This window comes from Temnothorax nylanderi, unplaced genomic scaffold, assembly GCF_030848795.1.
Source record: "Temnothorax nylanderi isolate EJ_2023f unplaced genomic scaffold, tnyl_v1.0 TNYL_tig0213_pilon, whole genome shotgun sequence".
In the NCBI taxonomy this organism is placed as follows: Eukaryota; Metazoa; Arthropoda; class Insecta; order Hymenoptera; family Formicidae; genus Temnothorax; species Temnothorax nylanderi.
Genome location: NW_027249275.1, coordinates 46,684 through 70,877, shown reverse-complemented (window position 1 = coordinate 70,877; position 24,194 = coordinate 46,684). Strand labels below are relative to the sequence as shown.

At 35.1% G+C, this 24,194-nt stretch overlaps 2 protein-coding genes across 2 annotated transcripts in view; both read left to right on the top strand.

Moving 5' to 3' along the window:
- The window catches only part of LOC139779185 (cilia- and flagella-associated protein 44), a 35,072-nt gene extending 11,879 nt beyond the window's left edge, over positions 1-23,193 (top strand). The window contains 15 exon segments of the mRNA XM_071717454.1: positions 13,370-13,566; positions 13,705-13,944; positions 15,076-15,257; positions 15,348-15,486; positions 15,555-15,828; positions 15,982-16,216; positions 16,287-16,728; positions 16,818-16,984; positions 18,575-18,799; positions 18,960-19,079; positions 19,157-19,329; positions 21,840-22,195; positions 22,281-22,452; positions 22,572-22,861; positions 22,957-23,193. Coding sequence (XP_071573555.1) covers positions 13,370-13,566; positions 13,705-13,944; positions 15,076-15,257; positions 15,348-15,486; positions 15,555-15,828; positions 15,982-16,216; positions 16,287-16,728; positions 16,818-16,984; positions 18,575-18,799; positions 18,960-19,079; positions 19,157-19,329; positions 21,840-22,195; positions 22,281-22,452; positions 22,572-22,861; positions 22,957-23,193 — 3,449 coding nt within the window.
- Positions 23,194-23,283: 90 nt separating this feature from the next.
- LOC139779184 (uncharacterized) lies at positions 23,284-24,095 on the top strand. Its single transcript, XM_071717453.1, has 4 exons — positions 23,284-23,455; positions 23,525-23,667; positions 23,734-23,908; positions 24,085-24,095. Exons 1-4 carry the CDS (start codon positions 23,284-23,286, stop codon positions 24,093-24,095), a joined length of 501 nt encoding a protein of 166 aa, XP_071573554.1.
- The last annotated feature ends 99 nt before the right edge of the window (positions 24,096-24,194 follow it).

The window sequence follows — 24,194 nt, the reverse complement described above, 5'->3', positions numbered from 1 at the left end:
TCATAGTACGCCAGATAGCCGAGAAGGCCATCGAATTTGACAAACCGGCTTACATGTGTTTCGTCGATTTAACCAAAGCCTTCGACCGGGTCAGGTTGAACGACATCACAGAAATATTAAAAGAGAAAGCCACCCCTGATGAAATAGTGAGAATAATCAGAGCCTTGAACCACAACACCACAACTCACATCCGCGTCAGCAGCGGATTGACGGAGGAAGTACCCATCTCGTCCGGGATAAGGCAGGGCGACTTCCTCAGTCCCCTGCTTTTCAATCTGATCATGGACAAAATAATAGAAGAGGTGAAGAACGCGGGACGCGGCTTCGAAACACACAAAGGCGCAATATCCATCATATGTTACGCGGACGATGCCCTGCTCGTCGCGGAGAGCAAGGACGACCTCCAGCGGTTGCTGCACCAGTTTTACTTGACAGCGACTCGTTTTAACCCTCAGTTACTTCACGTGGGTCTAAATGACCCTGGACGTGTTTAAAACTCGCGCCCTTTTTGAACGCGCAGTGGTGGGGACTCCGGACCCGGGGGGGGAAAAAGTTTGAAGGTTTTAGCACTAGCCTGGCCACTTGCGAGAGTCAGTCCGGTCGAAGCAGCCGCGGCAGAAAGTGAGAAGTGGGACGATAGGGTCTCTCAGACCCAGGTGAGGTAATAGCGTAACAAAAACGATTTTTGTCAAAATACAAGTAAATAAGTAAATCTTATAAAAAACAGTGTATTTATGCAATATAATGATAGAAAAAATATTCTGTGTTGTATAAAAAGTAAAGTATTGGATTTTATTGGTTTACAAAATCAAATAATACCTAGTAGCTTAGCGTCAAGATATTGATTTTACGGCAGCTGCGACATTCTCAGGTAAACTCTAGTAAATATTTACAAAACTTTTTTAACCGAAACTGTTTCACTTTTTCATTATAAAGATTATTATTATTATTATTGTTATTACACAGAAATGGAGACAAGGTCTCGCACTCGGTCAACGGTGAAGGTGGTACAATCCCATGTGTAACGAACATGTCGCAAAAATATGCAGCACTTGCGCGTCGCAATAATATAATTTTTTTTCATGTGTCTATTTCTAATAAATAAAGTATTTTTTCATGCATTTTTATTGCATTTATTCAACATTTTTACGGATATTATACAAAAAAACATGAATTTTTACCTCTTCATAGACGCCATTTTGTATTAGCCATATGAAACTTTTTGAAAAATATTTTGTTATTTTTCTACATGTTTATATTTCATGCCCAAGGTCGCAAGTTTTACGATTTAAAAAAAAATCCGTTTTTAGAGACAATAATATTTGATCAATTTTCTTCAAAATCATGAAATTTCACTTTGCAAAAAAAATATACTTTTTGGAACCAATCGTTACGACACTAATTTCTTCTTAAAGTACAACTCTTGACCTTTCGAATTATGTATTATAAAACCCTTGTATCTTTTTTTAGTCAGTACTACGTCAATTTGAAAGAAAAGCAAATTTTTTCGCTTCTTCAGAAAAACACGTTTTCTTTTTTTTTAAATAACATTTACATTTTTTAATTTGGAATAATCTAACCTACACAGTCTTGTAGATCTTTAAAAGATGTATGGATTAAAAAAAAAGACGTCAAATTGATGCATTTGTCTTAAAGATACAAGCTGGAGAAGACGCCAGGGTCTCTCAGACCCACGTGAAGTAATATCGGGGTGTAAAAACGTAAGGTAACTGAGGGTTAACATGGAATTATCAGTACAGAAGACCAAATCGCTTGTAATGGCAAAAAACCCCATCCGCTGCAAACTTGCGGTCAATGACCAAGCAATTGAGCAAGTTATGTCCTTCAAATACTTGGGCATCGAAATCTCCTCCTGCCAGGACCGGAAAAGGGAGGTACTACACCAAACTAAGAAAGCGGTAAGAATGGCAGGATGCCTACGTAACCTAATATGGAACAACAGACACATGAAGAGAGAAGGAAAAGTCTGGATCTACAAAACATGCGTTCGACCAATTCTGACATACGCAGCTGAAACCAGAGCGGACACCGCCAAAACCAAAAGCATGGTGCGGACCGCTGAGATGAGGGTACTAAGAAACATCGTAGGGTACTCTCTCAGGGACAGGATCCGAAACACAAACATCCGGGAAATCTGCGAAATTCAGGACGTGGTTAGATGGGTCAGACAGAGAAGGAAAAAATGGAACGAGCACGTATCAAGGATGCAAGACGACAGAATCGCAAAGATCGCTAGGGATGGAAAGCCCCACTCCAGGCGTCCCCTGGGAAGACCCCCAAAACGTTGGATGGATAGCTGGACGTCAACTTCACAGGAGGAGCAATAGTTGGAAAAACAGGCTTGGCCTATTTCAAGAAGAAGAAGAAGAGTATTATTTTGCGCAAACATACCTTACAATTTAAACTGAAAATAATATAATCATATATGAACTTTTATATATATATATATATATATATATATATATATATATATATATGTGACATTCCACGTCAAGTGGCCCCTCCCTCCGTCCAAAAATTGAAGCGACTTTAAATATTGAGTTTGGGCTTAAAATGTTTGTATAAGCGAGGGCTTTCGAAATTTGAGTGGCCTTTTTGACAAACTCCATAACCCCATGACCCCATAAGCAAAATAACCCAAAAACCTGATGAAGTGATCTTACAATATGATTTATACGACTTGTCTCATCTCAATAATCGCTTTAATTTAGCTGTTTGGCCCTAAAACCCTCATAAACTATTAACCCCATGACCCCTTGATCTTATAACCCTCAAAACCCCATAACCCCATAACCATATAGCCCCATAAGCTTCTAAACCCCTATAATCGAAACCATCGCACTTTGATTATCTTTCTATACCTCCGTAATCCTGTAATCCCATAACCCCTTGACCCTAAAACACCAAAACCCCATAACCCCATAACCCCATTCTAGAATATGCCCAATTACAAATTTGAATACGCATCATGTCTTACCTGCACAATGTCACGACTCATTCCAAAAACTGCATTACCATGTCGTCAGTATCCAAAAACTCCATAAAAATCATAACTTAATGAGTCTGACCTTGTAATCCATTCAAAATTAGTGTTTTCTCAAAATTTGTACTGGTTTTAGCGTTACCCATCCTGACCACGTGGCGGTACCAGTCATCCCAGTACAAATTTTGAGAAAACACTAATTTTGAATGGATTACAAGGTCAGACTCATTAAGTTATGATTTTTATGGAGTTTTTGGATACTGACGACATGGTAATGCAGTTTTTGGAATGAGTCGTGACATTGTGCAGATAAGACATGATGCGTATTCAAATTTGTAATTGGGCATATTCTAGAATGGGGTTATGGGGTTTTGGTGTTTTAGGGTCAAGGGGTTATGGGATTATAGGATTACGGAGGTATAGAAAGATAATAATCAAAGTGCGATGGTTTCGATTATAGGGGTTTAGAAGCTTATGGGGCTATATGGTTATGGGGTTTTGAAGGTTATAAGATCAAGGGGTCTTGGGGTTAATAGTTTATGAGGGTTTTAGGGCCAAACAGCTAAATTAAAGCGATTATTGAGATGAGACAAGTCGTATAAATCATATTGTAAGGTCACTTCATCAGGTTTTTGGGTTATTCTGCTTATGGGGTCATGGGGTTATGGAGTTTGTCAAAAAGGCCACTCAAATTTCGAAAGCCCTCGCTTATACGAACATTTTAAGCCCAAACTCAATATTTAAAGTCGCTTCAATTTTTGGACAGAGGGAGGGGCCACTTGACGTGGAATGTCACATATACATATATATATATATATATAATAGTCATATAAGATTATACATGATCAGATCACAATATTGCATCTCAAAGTATCCGATAGATGGCATTCGATGGGATCTGTTTCTCGTATTTAAAATTTGACATACAGTGTTATAAGAACGGTATCAAAAAACACGATGTTGTCTCGCGCTATAGAGCGGCACAATTTTTGTATCAGTTGTATCGTGGAGTTTACTCTTACAATAAAGTGGACTCCCACACTTAAAAAATAACATTTAAAAGTAACATTTTTCTGAAACTTATTTAAATCATATAAAACATTATAAGAGAAATTTTTTTCCATATAAATATCATTTTGGTCTTATTAAAATTTTATATAATCCGGCGTTAATTTAATTTAAATTTGATTTATATTTGAATTTATTACCATATTAAATCCACATTTGGCAAATTAAAACCATATTAACACTGCATTTCCTTAATTCTGTTTGTATGGCTGATTTTGCATATCTTAACAAGGCAAGGTATATTCCATATATACATTATATCAGGTTGGGGTACTTTGATTTAAATATAACTTATATTTAAATCGTATTTGATTTGCATACTTGATCCTAATAAGACTTTTATTGAATTCATATAAGCTTCTAGTATGGTTTTAATATAATCGTTTTCCGCGGGTAGAATTTTTCTCGATCTTTGTCTTTGCCAAAACGTAGTTAGTGACTTAAATTTAAAAAAAATCTTAGAATATATGTATATAGATATATAAAGAATATATAGAGAGATTTGTGTGTGTGCGTGTGCGTGTGCGTGTGCGTGTGCGTGTGTGTGTGTGTGTGTGTGTGTGTGTGTGTGTGTGTGTGTGTGTGTGTGTGTGTGTGTGTGTGTGTGTGTGTGTGTGTGTGGGATACACGACCCAGCCAGAAATGATTGGTCGAATCGGCATCAATAATAGTCGATATTAAATATTTATTGATATTTTTATCATCTTCGACCTCATAATTATTTCTACATAATATACATAATATACAGGGTGTCCCTGAATGTTTGGTACTTTGCTCGTATCCAGATAGAGCGGACCAAACTGAGTCGAAAAGTCATGTACCATTTTACAATTTTCGGAATAGTTGATGAGTTATTAGTGATTAAAAATCGCCGTATTAGCCCGGCCCACCGCCAAATGCAAGCGCGCGGCGAGATGCGGCCGCCCCGCGATCGGTGCGCGGGCAATTGTTTATTACAAGCGGCGATGGCTACGCACGGGCGGCGCGTAACGCTGGACCCCCGTCCTGAGCGATGATAGTTTCTCGTTTTTTTTAAATAAAAATAAAATTTTCTAACAGCATAGAAAAATTTTTTGTGCGTACGTATGTACATACGTGTGTACATGTACACAGAAATTTTCTTGATAATAGTCTTAAAATGTATTCGTCACAAATTTTATAAAAAGTCATTATCATGTACTCGAAAGAAGAATTTATACTTATTTAAAGAACATTATAATATTTTATCGAAGAAAAGTCAAAATAATAAGCAAATCGAATTTTTGTTTTAATTTTATATTCTTAATTGAAGAATTGAATAATTAGAATTCAGAATATTATTTATTTTAAGTAATATTATCAAGAAAACATTCTTTGTAAAGATCATCGTTACTTACAGGAAGAGAAAACTGAATAATTGGTTTTTTTTAGCACTAGAATGATATTTTTTGCGTGTGCGTATACGGCACGCCGTTTTGCTATTTAATATTATCATAAAAATTCTACCAAATTAAATTGATACTCAAAGAATAGTATATTGTGCACCAAGGGGCGAAAGTAGCGTTTTTCAGACGAGTGTGAAGTTTGCCGCCCGAGCCAAAGGCGAGGGCGGCAATCACACGAGTCTGAAAAAGCTTTCGCCCCGAGGTGCACACGATATTTTTCACAATACCTTTACGTAAAGTTCGACTTCCATGCCTAGAGAGAGGCGAGAGTGGTCAATTTCACGCCAAGGCGGCATAGCGGGCGGAAAGTAACCACTTTCCTCCCTAGGGCGGAAAGTGACCACTTTCCACCCGCTAAACAGGGAGGAAAGTTGTTACTTTCCTCCCTAGGGAGGAAAGTGGTTACTTTCCGCCCGCTATGCCGCCTTGACGTGAAATTGACCGCTTTCGCCCCTCTCTACAGGCATGGAAAGTCGAACTTTCCGTGGAGGTGTTGTGAAAAAGAAATTATTATTATGTCTAGATACTTATAATTCATCGAATTATTATTAAGCTATAATTGAAAATGCAGAATTAAAATTATGTCTAGACAAAATATTAATTCTGAATTTATTTTATGTTATAACATACAAATTTTTCGGGAATTAAAATTATGTACATAATTGTAATTCACAAATTTTACTTATGTACACAATTTTAATTCTTGAATTTCTATTATGTACATAATTGTAATTCTCGAATTACTCCTTTTCTTTTAGTAAGTAACGGTTATCTTTAACAAAAAATATTTTCTTGATAATAATCTTAAAATGTACTCATCACAAATTTTAGAAAAAGTCTTTGTCATGTACTCGAAAAAAGAATTTATACTCCTTCAAAGAACATTATAAAATATTATCAAAGAAAAGTCAAAATAATAAGCAAATCGAATTTTTGTTTTAATTTTATATTCTTAATTGAAGAATTAAACAATTAGAATTTATTTTAAGATTATTGTCAAAAAAATATTCTTTGTGAAGATAACAGTTACTTAAAAGAAGAAAACTAAAATTGAGTAATTGGTTTTCTTAGCACTAGAATGATATTTTTTGCGTGTGAATTGTGCGTACATGAATAGCAATCGCGATATAATATCGCGAGCCAAAAAATAATTATTTTTTCTTTCTGTGGCAAGAAAATAATAGAGTATCAATAATAATTTCGTCCGCCAGTGAATAAAATCAGCAATTCAATTTATTTCTCGATTAACTGGCGCGATATATACAAGAATGCACAACGTTTCGGCTCTATATTCGAGCCCTTTTCAAGTGCAAACTGAAACAGGAACAGCGAAAAAGAAAAACAATATAAATAAATCGAGACAATATTAAGTTAACGACGTTATTAAATATTGAGCAATACCTATCATCTATTGACTCGTCACATAATTAGTACAGATTCCTGAGTTCATGAGCATGTTCCCGCATGGCCCTAAAGGTCAGCTGTGGACCAATCTTAATTTGTAGCAACAATGATATATGAGGAGAGAAAGCGACGATCAAGAAAAACTTACGAATCTCATAATAGGATTTCGCGTATGACTAGTTCTTCGTTGCGACATGTTACATGTATGCGAGTACTTGGGAGACTGAGCGGACAACGAAAGAAACAAGGTGTCCCGAGGTAGAAATATAAACAGTTAAACTGACATGATGACACTGTCGTATATCGTATTTAAATTCTCGGTATCTTTTTTTAAATTGATCGTGTTCTTATTTTTCTTTATAAAGAACATTTCAGCGATCTCTCTCATTTTCAAGTGAGGTTCTTTGTGTAATATTTTCGGATCTGACCACTTAAAATTGTGGTCATTCTGTATCCGGTGCTTGCTTACGACAGAGAAATTGCTGTCATGTTTTTTAATATCGCTGAAATGTTCTTTCACTCTTGTCTCGAGATGTCTCTTCGTCTGCCCAATGTAAGACGCGTCGCAATTCTCACAATCAATTTTGTAAACCACATTAGTTTCCCTGTTAGTCGCTAATCTGTCCTTGCCCCTCCTGATGACAGCACTGAGTTTTTTCGGTATCTTATATACCACGTCACAGCGGACTCTCTCAAGAGTACCCCGTATGCCCGCGCTTAAGCCCTTCACATAAGGGATCACCACACATCTGCGTACATCAAACGTGCTGTCGCGTTCGGAATTGGTACTCAAGTCCCTTCTATTTTCTAATTGTCGCAATCTATTGTTAATATGCTTATTAACCAACTTAATCGGGAAGCTATTATCCACAAGGATATTTTTAATAATATTAATGTTGGCGTGATGGAAACGCTCGTCTGACAACAAGATAGCACGATCCACTAAGTTATTTATACTGTTGATTTTATATTTGAGTGGATGGTTAGAAAAGTAATTAATGTATCTCCCCGAAAAAGTTGGTTTCCTATACCAATTGGTGATTAACTCATCACCGTCCCTAATCACAATAGTATCCAGAAACGGCAACGAATCACCAGTTTCAATTTCATAGGTGAAACGCAACCGTGGGTGGTAACCGTTGAACGCTTCCAATAAAGCATTTATAGCTCGCTTCGGCACTATGGTAAAAACGTCATCTACATAGCGGAGGTAAACACGAACATCGAAGTCCAATAAACTTAAACAGTGAGTCTCAAGATCCTCCATGACCATATCAGCTAATATTGGAGAGAGGGGAGATCCCATGGGACTACCATAGATCTGCTCATAGAACTTGCCATCGAAACAAAAGCTAGTGGAATGTAAAATCAATTCTATGGCATGGAGGAACTGAGGCAAACTGAGCTTCGTATTTTGCGAGATATAATGCCATCTTTTTCTCACCGACTCGTACACCAACTCATTCGGGATGTTGGTGAACAGTGCTGTGACATCCAGAGACACAAGGACCTCGTCGGAGCCAATCCTCACATTTGCAATCCCTTTTACAAACGACCAACCATCCTTTACATGAGATCGTGGTTTGGGGATAGAGTCATGCAAAATCTCATGTATAAAGCGCGCGACATTATAGAGGGGACTGCCTATTGCTGACACGATGACACGCATGGGAAACCCGGTTTTGTGTATCTTCGGCAAGCCGTAACACCGAGGAAGATTTCCATTCGTACAATATAACTGCTTAAAGATTTGGTAATCAATGATGTCATTGTCGTGCCACGACTTCACGAGTTGGTTAATCTTAGTTGTGATCTGTTTAATGGGATTCTTATTATCCACCTTTTTATAAGTGGAAGCGTCACTTAATACCTCCGTCATACGATTAATATAGTCAAATCTATCCATGATCACCGTTATTTGACCTTTGTCGGCCTTGGTGACAAAGACATCATCGTTATCGCGCAAAAATTTTTTACATTTTGAGAACTCATTAAGGATGTGTCGGTCAATATGACAAAAATGTTTGTTGCTATTTAAAAAGAGTTGAAGAGAATTTGCTATTGCGCTCCGTATTCCGTTAGTAGCATTCGGAGGAAACTTATGGCTGTTAATCTCGACGCTCTTAATAGTTTCTAACGTCGCGTTACAGCGGTCTTTTTTACAAAAGCGGGAAACCGGTAGAGCGAAATTGTCACCCAAGCTTAAAAAATTAATTACAGAGTCCGGTATCTGTTTGTCAGTGGTGTTGACTAACCATTTCTTGTTATTATTATTAAGAAACGCGCGGCAAGTATCTTGTCTGTCCAATATTCGATTAAACTTTTTGACAAGTTTAATTCTGACGGATTCGCTATGCTTAAAGATTTTTTCTTTGTTAAAGTTGAAAAAATTGTCAACGATTGATACAGGTAAACACAATAGCAATTTGTCCTCAATCTCCCTGATTTTAACCCCTAACCAATTTAAATGCTCATGAATATCACTAATCTCTAAATTTAGTATTGCTCTCTGATATCGCATTTTAGATCTTTCGAACTTATACGCAGTAATGGGATTGTGAAGACGTGTGTTAGATTTAAGATATTTGATATGCGGAGGTAGTACGTCCCGTCTTCTGCATCTCAGTAGAAAAATGCGTTGTTGTGTCAAGATGCCAATCCTCTTTTTTGTGTGAATCCACGATTTTAGCAGCCTCGTTTTGTCAACGCCGAACCGTTCTGTGATGTTACGGAAAAATCCATCGTTCGTAGTAGTCACCATTATCTCAGTCGAAGGTGTGTAAAATATCAATAATAATTTAATAGCTCATAGAGCGCTATCATTTCCACACACCACTTTGCGGTAGATAGCATGGCGCATTTTTTTAAAGTGGTATCCCCAGTAGGTCTAATCCACTTTGCATTAAAATATTCTCATATTTTAATGCAAGAACTGTTCAAAGTGCCTTGCTCCAAATGATTGGGCCACCTCGACCCATCCATCTGTCTGGATATCGCGCGTCTAAAACATTTCGCGCCTTTCGCGAAAAATGCGCAAGAGCCCCATCGTGTTGGAAAATGCGCATTTTTCGCGACAGGCGCGAAATGTTTTAGACGCGCGATATCCGGACAGATGGATGGGTCGAGGTGGCCCAATCATTTGGCCGGCGCGGTCGCCGGATCTTAACGTGCTCGACTATTTCGTTTGGGGTTACATCAAAGATTTAGTCGAGCACACCGGCGTGGTGGTACAGAAGCTGAGGTACGAGAAGAAATTCTCGCAGCTTTCGATACCATCACGCCGGAAATGGCGCACCGCGTAACCCGCAATATTAATCGAAGGGCCGAACTCTGTATACGAGAACGAGGAAGGCACTTCGAACAGTTCTCGCATTAAAATATGAGAATATTTTAATGCAAAGTGGATTAGACCTACTGGGGATACCACTTAAAAAAAAAATGCGTTATGCTATCTACCGTAAGGTGGTGTGTGGAAAGGATAGCGCTCTATCATTTTCTTGCCACAGAAAGAAAAAATAATTATTTTTTGGCTCGCGATCTTATATCGCGATTGCTATTCATGTATGCACAATTCACACGCAAAAAATATCATTCTAGTACTAAGAAAACTAATTACTCCATTTTAGTTCTCTTCTTTTAAGTAACTGTTATCTTCACAAAGAATATTTTTTTGACAATAATCTTAAAATACACTCATCACCCTCTTTACTTAAAACAAATAATATTCTGAATTCTAATTGTTTAATTCTTCAATTAAAAATATAAAATTAAAACAAAAATTCGATTTGCTTATTATTTTGACTTTTCTTTGATAATATTTTATAATGTTCTTTGAAGGAGTATACATTCTTTTTTCGAGTACATGACAAAGACTTTTTCTAAAATTTGTGATAAGTACATTTTAAGATTATTATCAAGAAAATATTCTTTGTTAAAGATAACCGTTACTTACTAAAAGAAAAAGAGTAATTCGAGAATTACAATTATGTACGTAATAGAAATTTAAGAATTAAAATTGTGTACATAAGTAAAATTCGTGAATTACAATTATGTACATCATTTTAATTCCCGAAAAATTTTTATGTCATAACATAAAATAAATTCAGAATTAATATTTTGTCTAGACATAATTTTAATTCTGCATTTTCAATTATAGCTTAATAATAATTCGATGAATTATAAGTATCTAGACATAATAATAATTTCTTTTCTTTGAGTATCAATTTAATTTGGTATTATAGAATTTTTATGTAGCAAAACGGCGTGCCGTATACGCACACGCAAAAAATATCATTTTAGTGCTAAAAAAACCAATTATTCAGTTTTCTCTTCCTTTAAGTAACGATGATCTTAAAGAATGTTTTCTTGATAATATTACTTAAAATAAATAATATTCTAAATTCTAATTATTCAGTTCTTCAGTTAAGAATATAAAATTAAAACAAAAATTCGATTTGGTAATTATTTTGATAGGAGAAGTCAAGGCTATGAAAGTCAGTCGCAGATCACAGTGCGTAATATCAGAAATAACTGATTTATTCGTCGTTTTGATACATTACATCGATCCGTACGTTTCGGCTCAGGTTTGAGCCATCTCCAGCGGTAGTTACACAAGTTAAGTTACACGTTCTCCGTACCGTATGGTGAGTTTACTGATTCAAAGTATCAGAAACATAGACCAATTGATCCATATCTGTAAATTTGTTCAAATAATGTTGAGATATTAAAAAGATCCCTTAGGAAACTCACCATTCGGTCTGAAAAACGTGGAATACAGAGCCATGTACATAATGAATACTCTCTGCGAGAAGACTTGACGATCTTGTCGACACGACACACAATGATATGAAAGGTCTTGCAAGAAGAGGCATGTCGTAGGTCAACACACCGGCGAGGATTATAACAAAGCACGATTTGACACCGTCACAATATTGCATGTACCAATAGTAAAACCTCGATTTGCCAACGACCAAAGTTCATGAGCATGGATTACAATTTGCTCAAAACCGTGACATATGCATGATGCAAAAAATCCGTGTCATTTTGAGACGGTGTCAAATCGTGCTTTGTTATAATCCTCGCCGGTGTGTTGACTTACGACATGCCTCTTCTTGCAAAACCTTTCATATCATTGCTGTGCATGTGTCGTGTCGATAAGATCGTCAAGTCTTCTCGCAGAGAGTATTCATTATGTACATGGCTCTGTATTCCACGTTTTTCAGACCGAATGGTAAGTTTCCTAAGGGATCTTTTTAATATCTCAACATTAATTGAACAAATTTACAGATATGGATCAATTGGTCTATGTTTCTGATACTTTGAATCAGTAAACTCACCATACGGTACGGAGAACGTGTAACTTAATTTCTGTAACTACCGCTGAAGATGGCTCAAAACTGAGCCGAAACGTAAGGATCGATGTAATGTATCAAAACGACGAATAAATCAGTTATTTCTGATATTACGCACTGTGATCTGCGTCTGACCCTCATAGCCTTGACTTCTCCTATTTTAATCTCGAGGGTCCTCATATTACTTTATTTATTATTTTGACTTTTCTTTGATAAAATTTTATTATGTTCTTTGAAGGAGTATAAATTCTTCTTTTGAGTACATGATAAAGACTCTTTCTAAAATTTGTACATTTTAAGACTATTATCAAGAAAATATTCTTTCTTAAAGACAACCGTTACTTACTAAAAGAAAAAAAGTAAATTGAGTAATTGCTTTTTTAAGCAGTACAATTGATATTTTCTTGTGTATGCATGTACACACGTATGTACATACGTACGCACAAAAAATTTTTCTATGTTAGAAAATTTTATTTCTATTTAAAAAAGGCGAGAAACTATCATCGCTCAGGACGGGGGCCCGGCGTTACGCGCCGCTCGTGCGTAATCATCGCCGCTTGCACTGGCTTGCAGTAAACAACTGCCCGCGCGCCGACCGCGGGGCGGCCGCATCTCGCCGCGCGCTTGGATTTGGCGGTGGGCCGGGCCAATACGGCGATTTTTAATCATTAATAACTCATCAACTATTCCGAAAATTGCAAAATGGTACATGACTTTTCGACTCAGTTTGGCTCGCTCTATCTAAATATGAGAAAAGTACCAAACATTCAGGGACACCCTGTATATTAATTAATATATATTAATTGAACAATTGCGAATATTTCTGTAAGATTTCCATTGTCTTTTGGCTAACTCTACATCAAATCAATGCAAAGTCGGATAGCACAACATATACATAGTATTAAGTATTTGATGTAGAAGAATTGGCAGAAAGAAATTTTATATAAATATTATTCGTAATTACTCAATTAACATAAGAACAATTATGATGAGGTCAAAGAAGATAAAAAAATATGAACCAGTATTCGACACTGATACATCGAATTTATGTCAACTTGACTAATCATTTATAATTGGGGAGAAAAGTCTAATAATGAATTTTTATAAATGGGTTGTAGGTATGGATGGATGGATTCGAATTTGGTTCTATGAAACTATAGATCAAGCGAATTCCCACAATGGGGAGCGTATCCTAGAGATTCAACCTATTTATGAATATCACATCAGTGAAAATAATGGAGCAAACGGTTCGATGCTAATGTGTATATGTAAGCAAGACCAAGACAATCCAGAAAGTACATTCTGGTATGCTCAAGTAAGTAACAAATTCCTATTATAACATCAAATATTCGAAAGCATCGATCTCGATGTTAGTAAATTTAATATAAAGTAAATTTATGAAAAAAAAATCAATGAAATACTTATGCAATCTTAAAATAATTTGTTTTTCTAGGACGGAAATGGTGGAATTTGGCTCATAGATTTACATACCTTGAAAGCAGAGCTACCGCGAAAAATATTTACGTGCCACGCGGGAGGTATAGCCGACATGGATAATGCAACGTGGGGTCCTTTTGTAGCTACTCTTAGTAAAGCTGGACAGCTGCATATTTATAATTATCTGAAGAAAAAGTTAATTCTAGTGCATAAATTTAACGACATTGGCAGTCAAGTTGTTTGGTTCCCATGTCAGGTAAGTTGGCGTTATTTTATGTATCTCGAGCGCTAAGAGCGTGGTTCTGGAACGCAGCCTAGATATTGAACGTTTTGGAAATTTTGATGAAATAAATGAATGAAAATATTTCCTTAAGGAGGTTCGATGGCTACAAAAAAATGCAACCATCAGTTTCATGAAATTTTAATATGTTGTTCTGGAATGCAAAATAGAATTATGTGAATTTTTGGGGAATTTTTCACCGTCCCGTTTTGAAAAAAATCTACTCCAAAAATTTAAAAAGTACAATTTTTGAAAAATTAATTATCTATATATATATAAAGGAAGATGTCCTGACTGACTGACTGACTCATCAACGCCCAGCCCAAACCCCTGAATCGAATTTTCACCGAAAGTATATGAAATAGGGGTAGAATTTTCTGGAGAGTGCCACTATGTGTATAGTTTTTTGTTACCGATTTTCTGCAAACCGGTTTTTTTAATTTTTCCAATTTTTCGGGAGAGAGAGAGAGAGAGAGAGAGAGAGAGAGAGAGAGAGAGAGAGAGAGAGAGAGAGATTTTTTGTGTGTCTTATTACACATGTCCTCCGGGGCGAAGCCCTTATTACATATGTTCTCCGGGGCGAAGCCCGGGTAACCAGCTAGTTAAAGCATAAATTGCTTGATTTTTCATCTGCTAGACTGCCACGGTCGTGAACGACGTGAACAGCAGCACGCACTATACACGCGGCGACCAATCAGAGCAATCCCCTTCTCTCCCACTACTTCAAACGCTAGTGCGCTGTTACCAGAACCCCCGCGTCCCACTACTCCCCCCGATGAAGCCATCGAACCTCCTTAATATATACATCTTATTAAAATAGCTTTTATGTTTTGCAAGCATTATATCACTTAGGCACAGATTTTGGATTAAACATTCTTTTAATATAATAAATTAATTGAAGCGCTCCAGGAACGTTCCAAACTTCAATCAGCTATAAATTGCAACATATATGAACAATTAACATGAGAAATTATGCTAGTTTTCTGATTAAAATTTTATCGCTCAGTTTTATTATATGTATAATCTCATAAGAGACCTTATTTTCTACGCACTTAAATATCTTTATACAAAATTATAATATATAAATTTCTTTCATATACTTGAAAGATTGAAGCAACAGGGTCAACACTCGCTTGTGCTTTCGGAAATGGTGTTATTCGTGTAATTACTGTAGCGATATCGGTAGCCAATGCCACTGACAATGTAAAAGGAGATTATGTTAGACTGATTCAAGTCATAAAACCGCACAAAATGGCAATAACTGCGATGTCTCTGAATCCATCGTGCAGGTATAGAAAACTCTATCTTAATGATCATTATCTTAATGTCTATTGCATATTTAATTGTGAGAATAATTTCTACGTAAGAATATATTTCAGCTTACTAGTGACGGGTAGTGAAGATTCAACTGTGTTTAATTTCACCATTACAGTAACCAAAACTTTTCCTGTCGTTACACCAATTGGCTTCATTAAAGTACCATCGGGAGTTACGTGTCTTACGTGGAAGTCGCAATATGTAAATAAGATATTACAATTTACATTGGACGTATTCGTAATTATTTTTAATTTCATTTCATTTTACAGGAAACGACATTATTAATTGGATGTTTGCAAGGTGATTGCGTAGAAGTTATATTACCAAGCGTACTTCAACCGTACACTACCGCTTCATACGAACTCGTTCAGTGTCAACCAAAAGCATTTAAATTTCATTCTGTAAAATCTGCTATTCGAAGAGAATTAATACGCCTGGAGCGAGAGAAAGAGAAGAGAGAGAAGATAGCGAAGAAACGTGAAGAAATAGAGCGATTAATAGCTGAAAGTCCCGGACTAGAAGTTAACGAAGAAGCGTTTCTCGGTCTTTTAATTAAATTATATTACTTGTTTTTTTTCTCTCTAAAATGATAATGTTGTCTAATTTTATCGTTTAGTTAAAAATGGTGAAAAAACAAAGTTAATAAAACTAAAGTAAAAAATTAATTATTAAAAATTAAATTTTAATATTAAATAGATATAGAAGAGGAAGAGCCATTACCAGAAATATATATACCGAAAATACCAAACAAGATATTAATGGCACAATACATTAGTCGCGATATTATTTGGTTGTCAATGGCAGGATTTGACGCGGGATATATATATGAATATCCAAGTCCGGAAATTACCGAAACTGTCGGAGAGGAGCCTATTAAAAGTACCATAATATACGATGCGGATGACACAGAATTACGAAGTTGTCTCTTCTAGTAAGCGCAAATAAAATTAATTGTTACGTACATCACACAGAAAATAATTTTGCGTTCATACGGCATAATACCATCTGTTAAGCTGCGTTCGAAAACGTCACCGGGGTGCACACGAGTATACTCCCTTCTCTTTCTATCTCAGCGAGTTAGAAGGAGAAGGGAGTATACCCGTGTACACCCGGGTGACGTTTCCGAACGCAGCCTTAATATCCTATGTTACCGCTAGTAAGGGAAGAAAGTACTTGTTTCTGGGAATGGAGCATGGACAAATACGGGTTTGCAGATGGAAACCCGAAAATTATACAGATCTCTCAGATTACTGGATACTTCCAATGCATGATAATTATAACGGCCATATTCCAAAAATGATTCTTAGCCACGACCAAAGGATACTGTTTACGTGTGGACATGACGGGAATTTATTTTCTTATGAGATAAACGATGATGCGCCACTCGAAGAAATTGAATTTGAAAAGACCAAAGGGACCTTATCTCTGGTATGTTTGCAGTTTTATTAATCATATTTCAAAACGTTTGAAGTTAATTTAGTGATTTAATTTCTTGCGAATATATATTTTGAAAAATTTTTGACATGATACAGCCATATGCTAGTATCGAAGATATCGAGGAAATTGATTATGCAAGTCTGGAAGAGATGATTCAACAAGCTGAATATGACAGAATTGCAACTGCAGCAAAGCAGAGGAAACATCAGACTTTAGAGATATTGCTTAAATTAAGCGAGGAATATAGCAAGATTGTGGAAAGGTTTGGATAATGCTGAATATATGTATACATGTACATATGTACGGCTGAAGAAGACTCGGTGAAATCGAAACGTACCAATATATATTGTATATGCAAATTAATAAGTTGATTGTTTAACATCCTTTGTTACTCGGTTATTGGCCCTTCTTATTTCAATATTTTATGCACATGACGAGTTCATTCTTTTATTTGATAGTACCTATATCATCCACTTTCACTCCTTCCACCCACACTCCTCACTCCAAACACCTTAATACACTCTGATACGTCCTAATATAACTCAATACAACCTTATCAATCTAATCATATGTCATATATTAAATAACTTATGAATCTGTATATTGTTAATTGTTTATAATTATATATTTCATCTTATCATCTAGCTGTATCACATAAAATCAACACACTTATGAGACGCTCGATACTACAAAATGCATAATATACCATAAAAAGTACCTTTTTAAAAAAGATAAAAAAAAGCGCCAAGTTTCCATGTCCGTCAAAATAGCTATTGTGCAAAATTTTAATCTATTTTTGCTCTAAAAGTAAGAGTGGCAGTGTGATCTAGTGGTAAAGCACCAGACTCGTAATTACAAAGAACCGGGCTCGAGTCCACTTGATCACAGGAATTTTAATTTTCTAAACTGCACACCTCCGCACGAGAATTTAATGAGAAGACTCTCGTGCGGTGAAACTGCTTTCAGAAGAGACGTTAAGCCGTGGTCTACACATAGCTAGCAACTGTTAGGTGTACCCCCTATTTATGACCTATATGCTTCAATCGCCACTCGGCCCTCTAAAGGGTCACTTCGACCATCTCCGGTTAGTTTAATCGGAGTTTGGTCGAAGTGGCCCTAAGTTGGGGGTTGTGCGTAGGGCTAACAACCCTACCACGGAAAAAAACCATTGTTGATGAAAGTTCATTCTTAGAAAGTTCATTCTTATCTTAAGAATGGGACTCAAGCCACAGACTGGTTTCGGGAGTTCTTCAAGGCATGGCCACCCAGGTAACGAATGACCAGAGGAAACTAGACCGGGCAGTTTGGAGGATGAACCGGTATAAGAAATGATACTTTCAAAAAAGACTAAATACGTCAAGAGAGTGGCAGATACAAAGGATCAGTATGATAGGCATGATCTATGTAGGTATCATCGGGACTCTACTAGTATCACACACTCACTCATATTTTACTATTACTACTTGCTCTAAAAGTAGTGACATCAAACATTGTGCCAAATGATTGTGAGCATAAGTTTATACATATCATAAAATTTAATTCTTATGTACATATGTGTGAAGTTTGTGTGAATAAAGAGCGAATTTGATTTAAAATGTGAATAGATATATGTGCGAAGTATAATAGATTTAAGATCTTAAATCTATTATACTTCGCACATATATCTATTCACATTTTAAATGAATTCGCTTACACACAAACTTCAGTTGGCGCAATGTTTTGATATCACTATTATACTTTTATAGCAAAAATAAATTAAAATTTTGCACAATAACTATTTTGACAGGCGCGGACACTTGGCGCTCTTTTTTTTATCTTTTTTAAAAATATTTTTATAAAATATTTTTACACATTATAGGAATAACGTACTACCGAAGCCTCATCAAATAACTTGCAAGGAATTGGAACTAGATCCTAGAATTACAGCTGACCTAAACAAAGAGTTAGATGCGGAAATGGCTGCGATACGCGAGACATTGGCGTTTAAAGTGGAGAAGAGCGAGCTTAGATTGCAAAAGCTTCTAGAACACTTTGTTCAACCGATTACATGTTTACCATTTGTTGTCTGCAAAATATCGTAAGTAAGAGCTTATAGTAAGCAAGAAACATTTCAACATTGCAGTAACGTTGTAATGTTAATGCAATATCTTAGTTGAAATGTTTCTTGATGTTTCTTGCTTACTGGGAGCCGCCTTAAAAAGTGTAAACAGAATGATCTGGTATCTATGCTGATACAGGAAACCAGATAGCGTAGTATATTCTTTGCGCCAACGCGTCTTGGATATTGACGTTACTTTGTCGCATATCGATACGATAAAACATACGCACGTGTCCGAGAAAGAAGCGAATGGAAATAGGTAATTCGTATACTCGAATAGATATTTATTTATATAAGCACGTTATATGTCTAAAATGTATCTTCATCCCTGAGTAGTGTAACGGATGATGAAGTGCAACATTATGAGGAGGAGCAACGAGAAGAAGATAAAGTGGAAACGGGAGAAGAAATTGAGGTGGCGAAAACGAAACCAATTGCGGATTTCTTAAAGGGCGTAAATTACGAAGATGTGGATAGTAGTCTGGGAATTCAGTTAAATCAAATGTTACGTAAATATACCTTAAGAAAGACAAGACTGGAAGAACGCGAAAAGGAAGTTGGTGCAATTTACAAATACTAGTATAAAATTAAGTGACTTTGACTATGGCACGGTACGGATATAGTGGAGAAAATGTACACTTTAATTTTCTTTACATTTTTACAATTTTTACAATTTTTACAATTTTTACAATTTTACATTTTCATTCTTTTGACGCACCAAACATCTTTGCGTTCGCACGATGTAGTAGGATACAATGTCTGGCGACGCATGATGTCTAATGTTGCGTATTAAATTATAATATCTCACTTGAGAAGGACCAGATTATGGTTGAAACGTTGTGAGTTAGAATAAATGTGACCTGGCCAGTCGGGTCGCTTAATTTCGGATTTTATAAAATTAAGTGTTTTCACTATATATTATATTATTGTAATTTAATCACGGATTCATTTTATTCAGTGGAAAGTTATATATAACGAAAAACCCGATATATCTATCAATCATACGCATGATATATTCGCTATAGAGGAAGCAACAAGAACCATCGGTGATTATAAATTAAAGACATCTTCGACTTTCAATTTGCTGTCGGAAGAACGAGATACTCTCTTTTCAAAATATAAGGAACTACTAAATTGCCGAAAAAAGGTTTGTATCTGCACATTAAAGAAATATTTTAAATCATTTATTTACTCTTGATTATATAATTCATTATTTAGTAGGGTAGGTAGTCCATCAATGAACCAGTTGTACACTATGAACCATTGCAATATTTCATAAATGTAGTGTTGCTAAATTGTGCTTGTTGTCATGCAACGACTCGCATTTGAACCCCTCTTCGGCTCCCCAATCGGCCGGTAAATTGCGCGAAGGACGGTCGTTTGAGACCACATTTTGTGATTTTTGGGTGACAAACTAAGTTTCTTTTCGTAAGTTTTACGTATTTTTCATGTTTTTGTTGTTATATCTATTATTTCTTTCATTATTCTATAATTTTGTGTGTATATTTGGCTTTATAGTTCTGTAAGCAACTTTTTTCTATTGCATTATTTTTCCGTATTTTTTGAAGATTATCATAAAAAATGTTATATGGTCTACAATGAACTATTTTGTTTTTTACTACAGTTCTCTGTGTTATAAGTCTCATTAAACTGACTAGTTGCTACAATAAATAATAATCTAAGTAAGAAGAAGTCTGATTAAAAATAATAATTTTGATTGTAAGCTTCAAATAATGAAAACATAACATATATAATTAAGTTAGCTTTAATTTAAAGTCATACTATCCTAATCTTACTTATCATGTCTTATAATTATCTCTTCCCTAAATAAACATTTTAAAACATAGCAAAACTAAAATAACACTAACAATTCACTGTATAAAACATGTGGTTTATTGTTAAAAATGCCTAGGTTCATTGTGTACACACCCCTGTACACAATGAATCATTTGATATTGTTTTTAAAAAATCGAAATTGTGGCTAAATTTTAAAAATGAATTATAAGTCATCTTATACAGTATGTAGCCAACTAAATTCATGAACTGTATGCAAAAACACAGATCTCCAACTCAATAATTGAGAGAAATATAAGCCTCTGAAATTTACATGGTTCATTGTTGGACTACCTACCCTATACTAGAAGTTTTATTATTTATACAAGGCTCTTTCGCGATGATATCTGTAGCTTTATTATCAACAAGAAGCTTTTAACACGAGACTGAAAGCTGTAAGAACAGAAAAAGAACACTTGCATGCGGAAGTTCTACATTTAATAAAATCCCTCAAAAAGATTCATGCCGAGATACCATTGAAAAGTGTAAAACCTTTACCAGTAGCTCCTGCATTAAATATTAATATAGAATTTCCCGAGAGGAAAATAATGGTGCGTATTAATACATTTTATTGACAAAATGAGAAGTTGTATCGTGTAAGAAAATGCTTTAACTTTTGCACATGTATAGATCGAGGAATATACATTGAAGGCAGATAGGCAAAGACGGACGACAGTTTTACCAGAGCAAACACTACCTCATTGTCCAGACGAAGAATACGAGGTGTTACTTCTGGATGAAAAATTTCCAGAAAACGCGAAAACTTTCAGGGGACCGTTTGCGTTATTCCCTGGTAAAAAAAGTTTTCTTTCTCAAAAATTTTCTAAAAATTTCTTATATTTTAAATTTATGAAAAATTCTGAAAAAAAAATGTAAAATTTCTTAGATGCTCTCAGAAATAATTAGACCAGGATTTTTGAAATACTTCAGTATCTGTATTTATGAAAATTTCTAATAAATTTTACGGATATTCTCATATTTATTTAGATTTCTACAAAGATGTGTTGGCGGGAAAAATCTGAAATATTTTTTATTATTTTGTCTGATTGTAAGTTTTCTTGAAAAACGTTCCAATTCATATAAAAAGTCTGAAAAATTCTGAGCAAGTCTTAAAATTTTCATAAAAATTTTGATTAATAATATGAAAAATTCTGAGACATTTTTCCACCAAGGTTTTCCGTTGCAGAAAGAAAGATAAAGGTCCAACCCACTGTCCAAGATAACATGAAATTACTTTATTTGAGCGATGATACTGAGAGTTCATGGGAACGAGAAATGAAATCTTCTCGTATGCTGCGCAAGATATACGAACAGGATTGCATATTGTGACACATACAAACCAACTGTGAAAATTTAGACAAGAAGTTAGATAAATTAGAGCGCGATAGATTGGACATTGTTGCTGAGAATGTCAATCTTAATTTATTTTTATTGACCCTCCGTCAAGAATATATTATCTTGAAAGAATACGAGACAATGGAGAACGTATTGCACGACCAAGTTAATCGTAGATCAGAAGAGGTCGCAGCAATGAGGCAGAAAGTTAGTTGATGTATTTTACGGTTCTATTCGATAACAATCACGTATAAGAATAAAAGACAACGCATATGATAATTAATATTTTCAGATACAGACGGCAACCGACAAAGTTGACATTAAAACCAAGGAAATTACAAAATTGCGTAATCAGATTAAAAATATCTTTTCCGAGTACATGTCTAGAATGAATGATAATAAGTTCCGTAACTTTCTATGTAGAATATTGAGGAAAAAGTACAAAGAAGCAAAGGAAGATGACGGTAATAAGAGCATTTTGCAAGAAGAGCATGGCAGCGTCCAACTTCTTGAATTTGGAAAGAATTTATCGCTATCAACATATAATTGGAATGTATTAATAATTATTTATTTATTGCTTCAGAAACCACTACGACAACGACTGAAACGGATTCAGATGAAACGGATAGTGTCGATAATGGAGAATCTGAGTTAATTTATCTCGATGAAAACGTATGTCCGCCAGGATGTGATAAAACGTTATATGATTTAGCATTTTCGATGAGAGAAAACCGATATGCGTACGAACATGAAATCAGAGATGCACAACGAGCTATGGAGATTCTTCATAAGGATATTCAAATTCATATGAAGAAGCTAAAAGTTGTAGACAGTAGTTTGAAGAAAAATGAGGATGATCTAAAAATGTTTATGGTATTACATACTAAATGTGTTAATCTATATTAGTAAAATATATTGTTTGCTTGAAGTATTATTTATTATTTGCTTAATCGTACTCTGTTCAACAGCTTAAGAAACAGCGAAAATTAAACGATGTGGATGTCACGGTACTAATGAAATTGCATCAGCTGCAGTATTTCGAGGAGTCTCAGATTCCATTCAAGATGCACGATTGCGTAGTGTTCGATAAGAAAAAACTGTCTAAATTGTACGCGAGAATACAAGAGTTACATGAGGAAACACTTGAATTGCAAGTTAAACACAAGTACGTAAAACTTACACAGCGCGAGTCGATAAATAACTGACATTGAGAAACCTTATGAATCTTATAACGGGATACATGTTGCAGACACGCTCGAACGCACCTCCAGAGAATTAAACTCGATTGCAATCACATGCGTGTCAACAATAAAAATTTGAAAAATGAGATTAAGCTGAAGATAATGAATAAGTTTGGCCAGGATATATCCTTAAATAAATTATACGAGACAATACTTCGTCGAATAGTGTATGATATTAAAACTAACTTAAGCGAGACAACGATGTATTTCACCAAACGAATCAAGCGTAAGTTATGTGCTATAAAATATTATATTTTAATTTCATAGATTTATATTCTGTATATTTTTATTACAGACATTAAGGAAAATTACGCAGAAGAATTAGTCATATTTAATAAGTTGATTCGGGAACATACGCAAAAGTTGAGCTTTCTGACGCTTTTAGTGGAAGAGCGATCAAAGCTTCAGAAACTATCCAAGCAACGCATCATGTCAGATGTAAAAGTCACGTTTATATTTGTTAAATATTTAATTTTACATTTACCGATATTATCACTATTGCAGGAAGAAATGCTGCAGTTGGAAGAGAAATACAAAAGTGACATAATGAAATTGGAGAGTATCCTTGAAAATCAAATGCGACAGAAGTATCTATTTCGGAATGATATTAAAAATCTTAGATTAAAAACAAAGTCGCAACATCCAGCCCAATTTAAGGAAATAATATCCAGTGATAAAGGTAGGAAGATATGTTACTTTATGATGTTTAGTGTCATTAGTCATTTTTGTGTGTTCAAATAACGTCTGAAAAAGAGAAATAAATGTACATAAATATAAATATTTTAAAGCATAATTTAAAATAAAATGAGTATACATGTAATAAATATAAAACACATATAAATATTGAATTTACAGAAACACTTTGACCCTATTATAGCCAAGAATGGACAAGAATTTCAACATTGATAAAACATTATATTATTATGTATGTTAGATATGTATGTTAATAACGAGATTATTATCAA

Bases quoted from the DNA above. Each gene is read 5' to 3' on its own strand.
- LOC139779184 (XM_071717453.1), top strand. From the start codon at position 23,284: ATGCGTGTCAACAATAAAAATTTGAAAAATGAGATTAAGCTGAAGATA. The intron at 23,456-23,524 runs GTAAGTTATGTG...TTTTTATTACAG, and splicing joins TTTCACCAAACGAATCAAGC to ACATTAAGGAAAATTACGCA. The intron at 23,668-23,733 runs GTAAAAGTCACG...TCACTATTGCAG, and splicing joins AGCAACGCATCATGTCAGAT to GAAGAAATGCTGCAGTTGGA.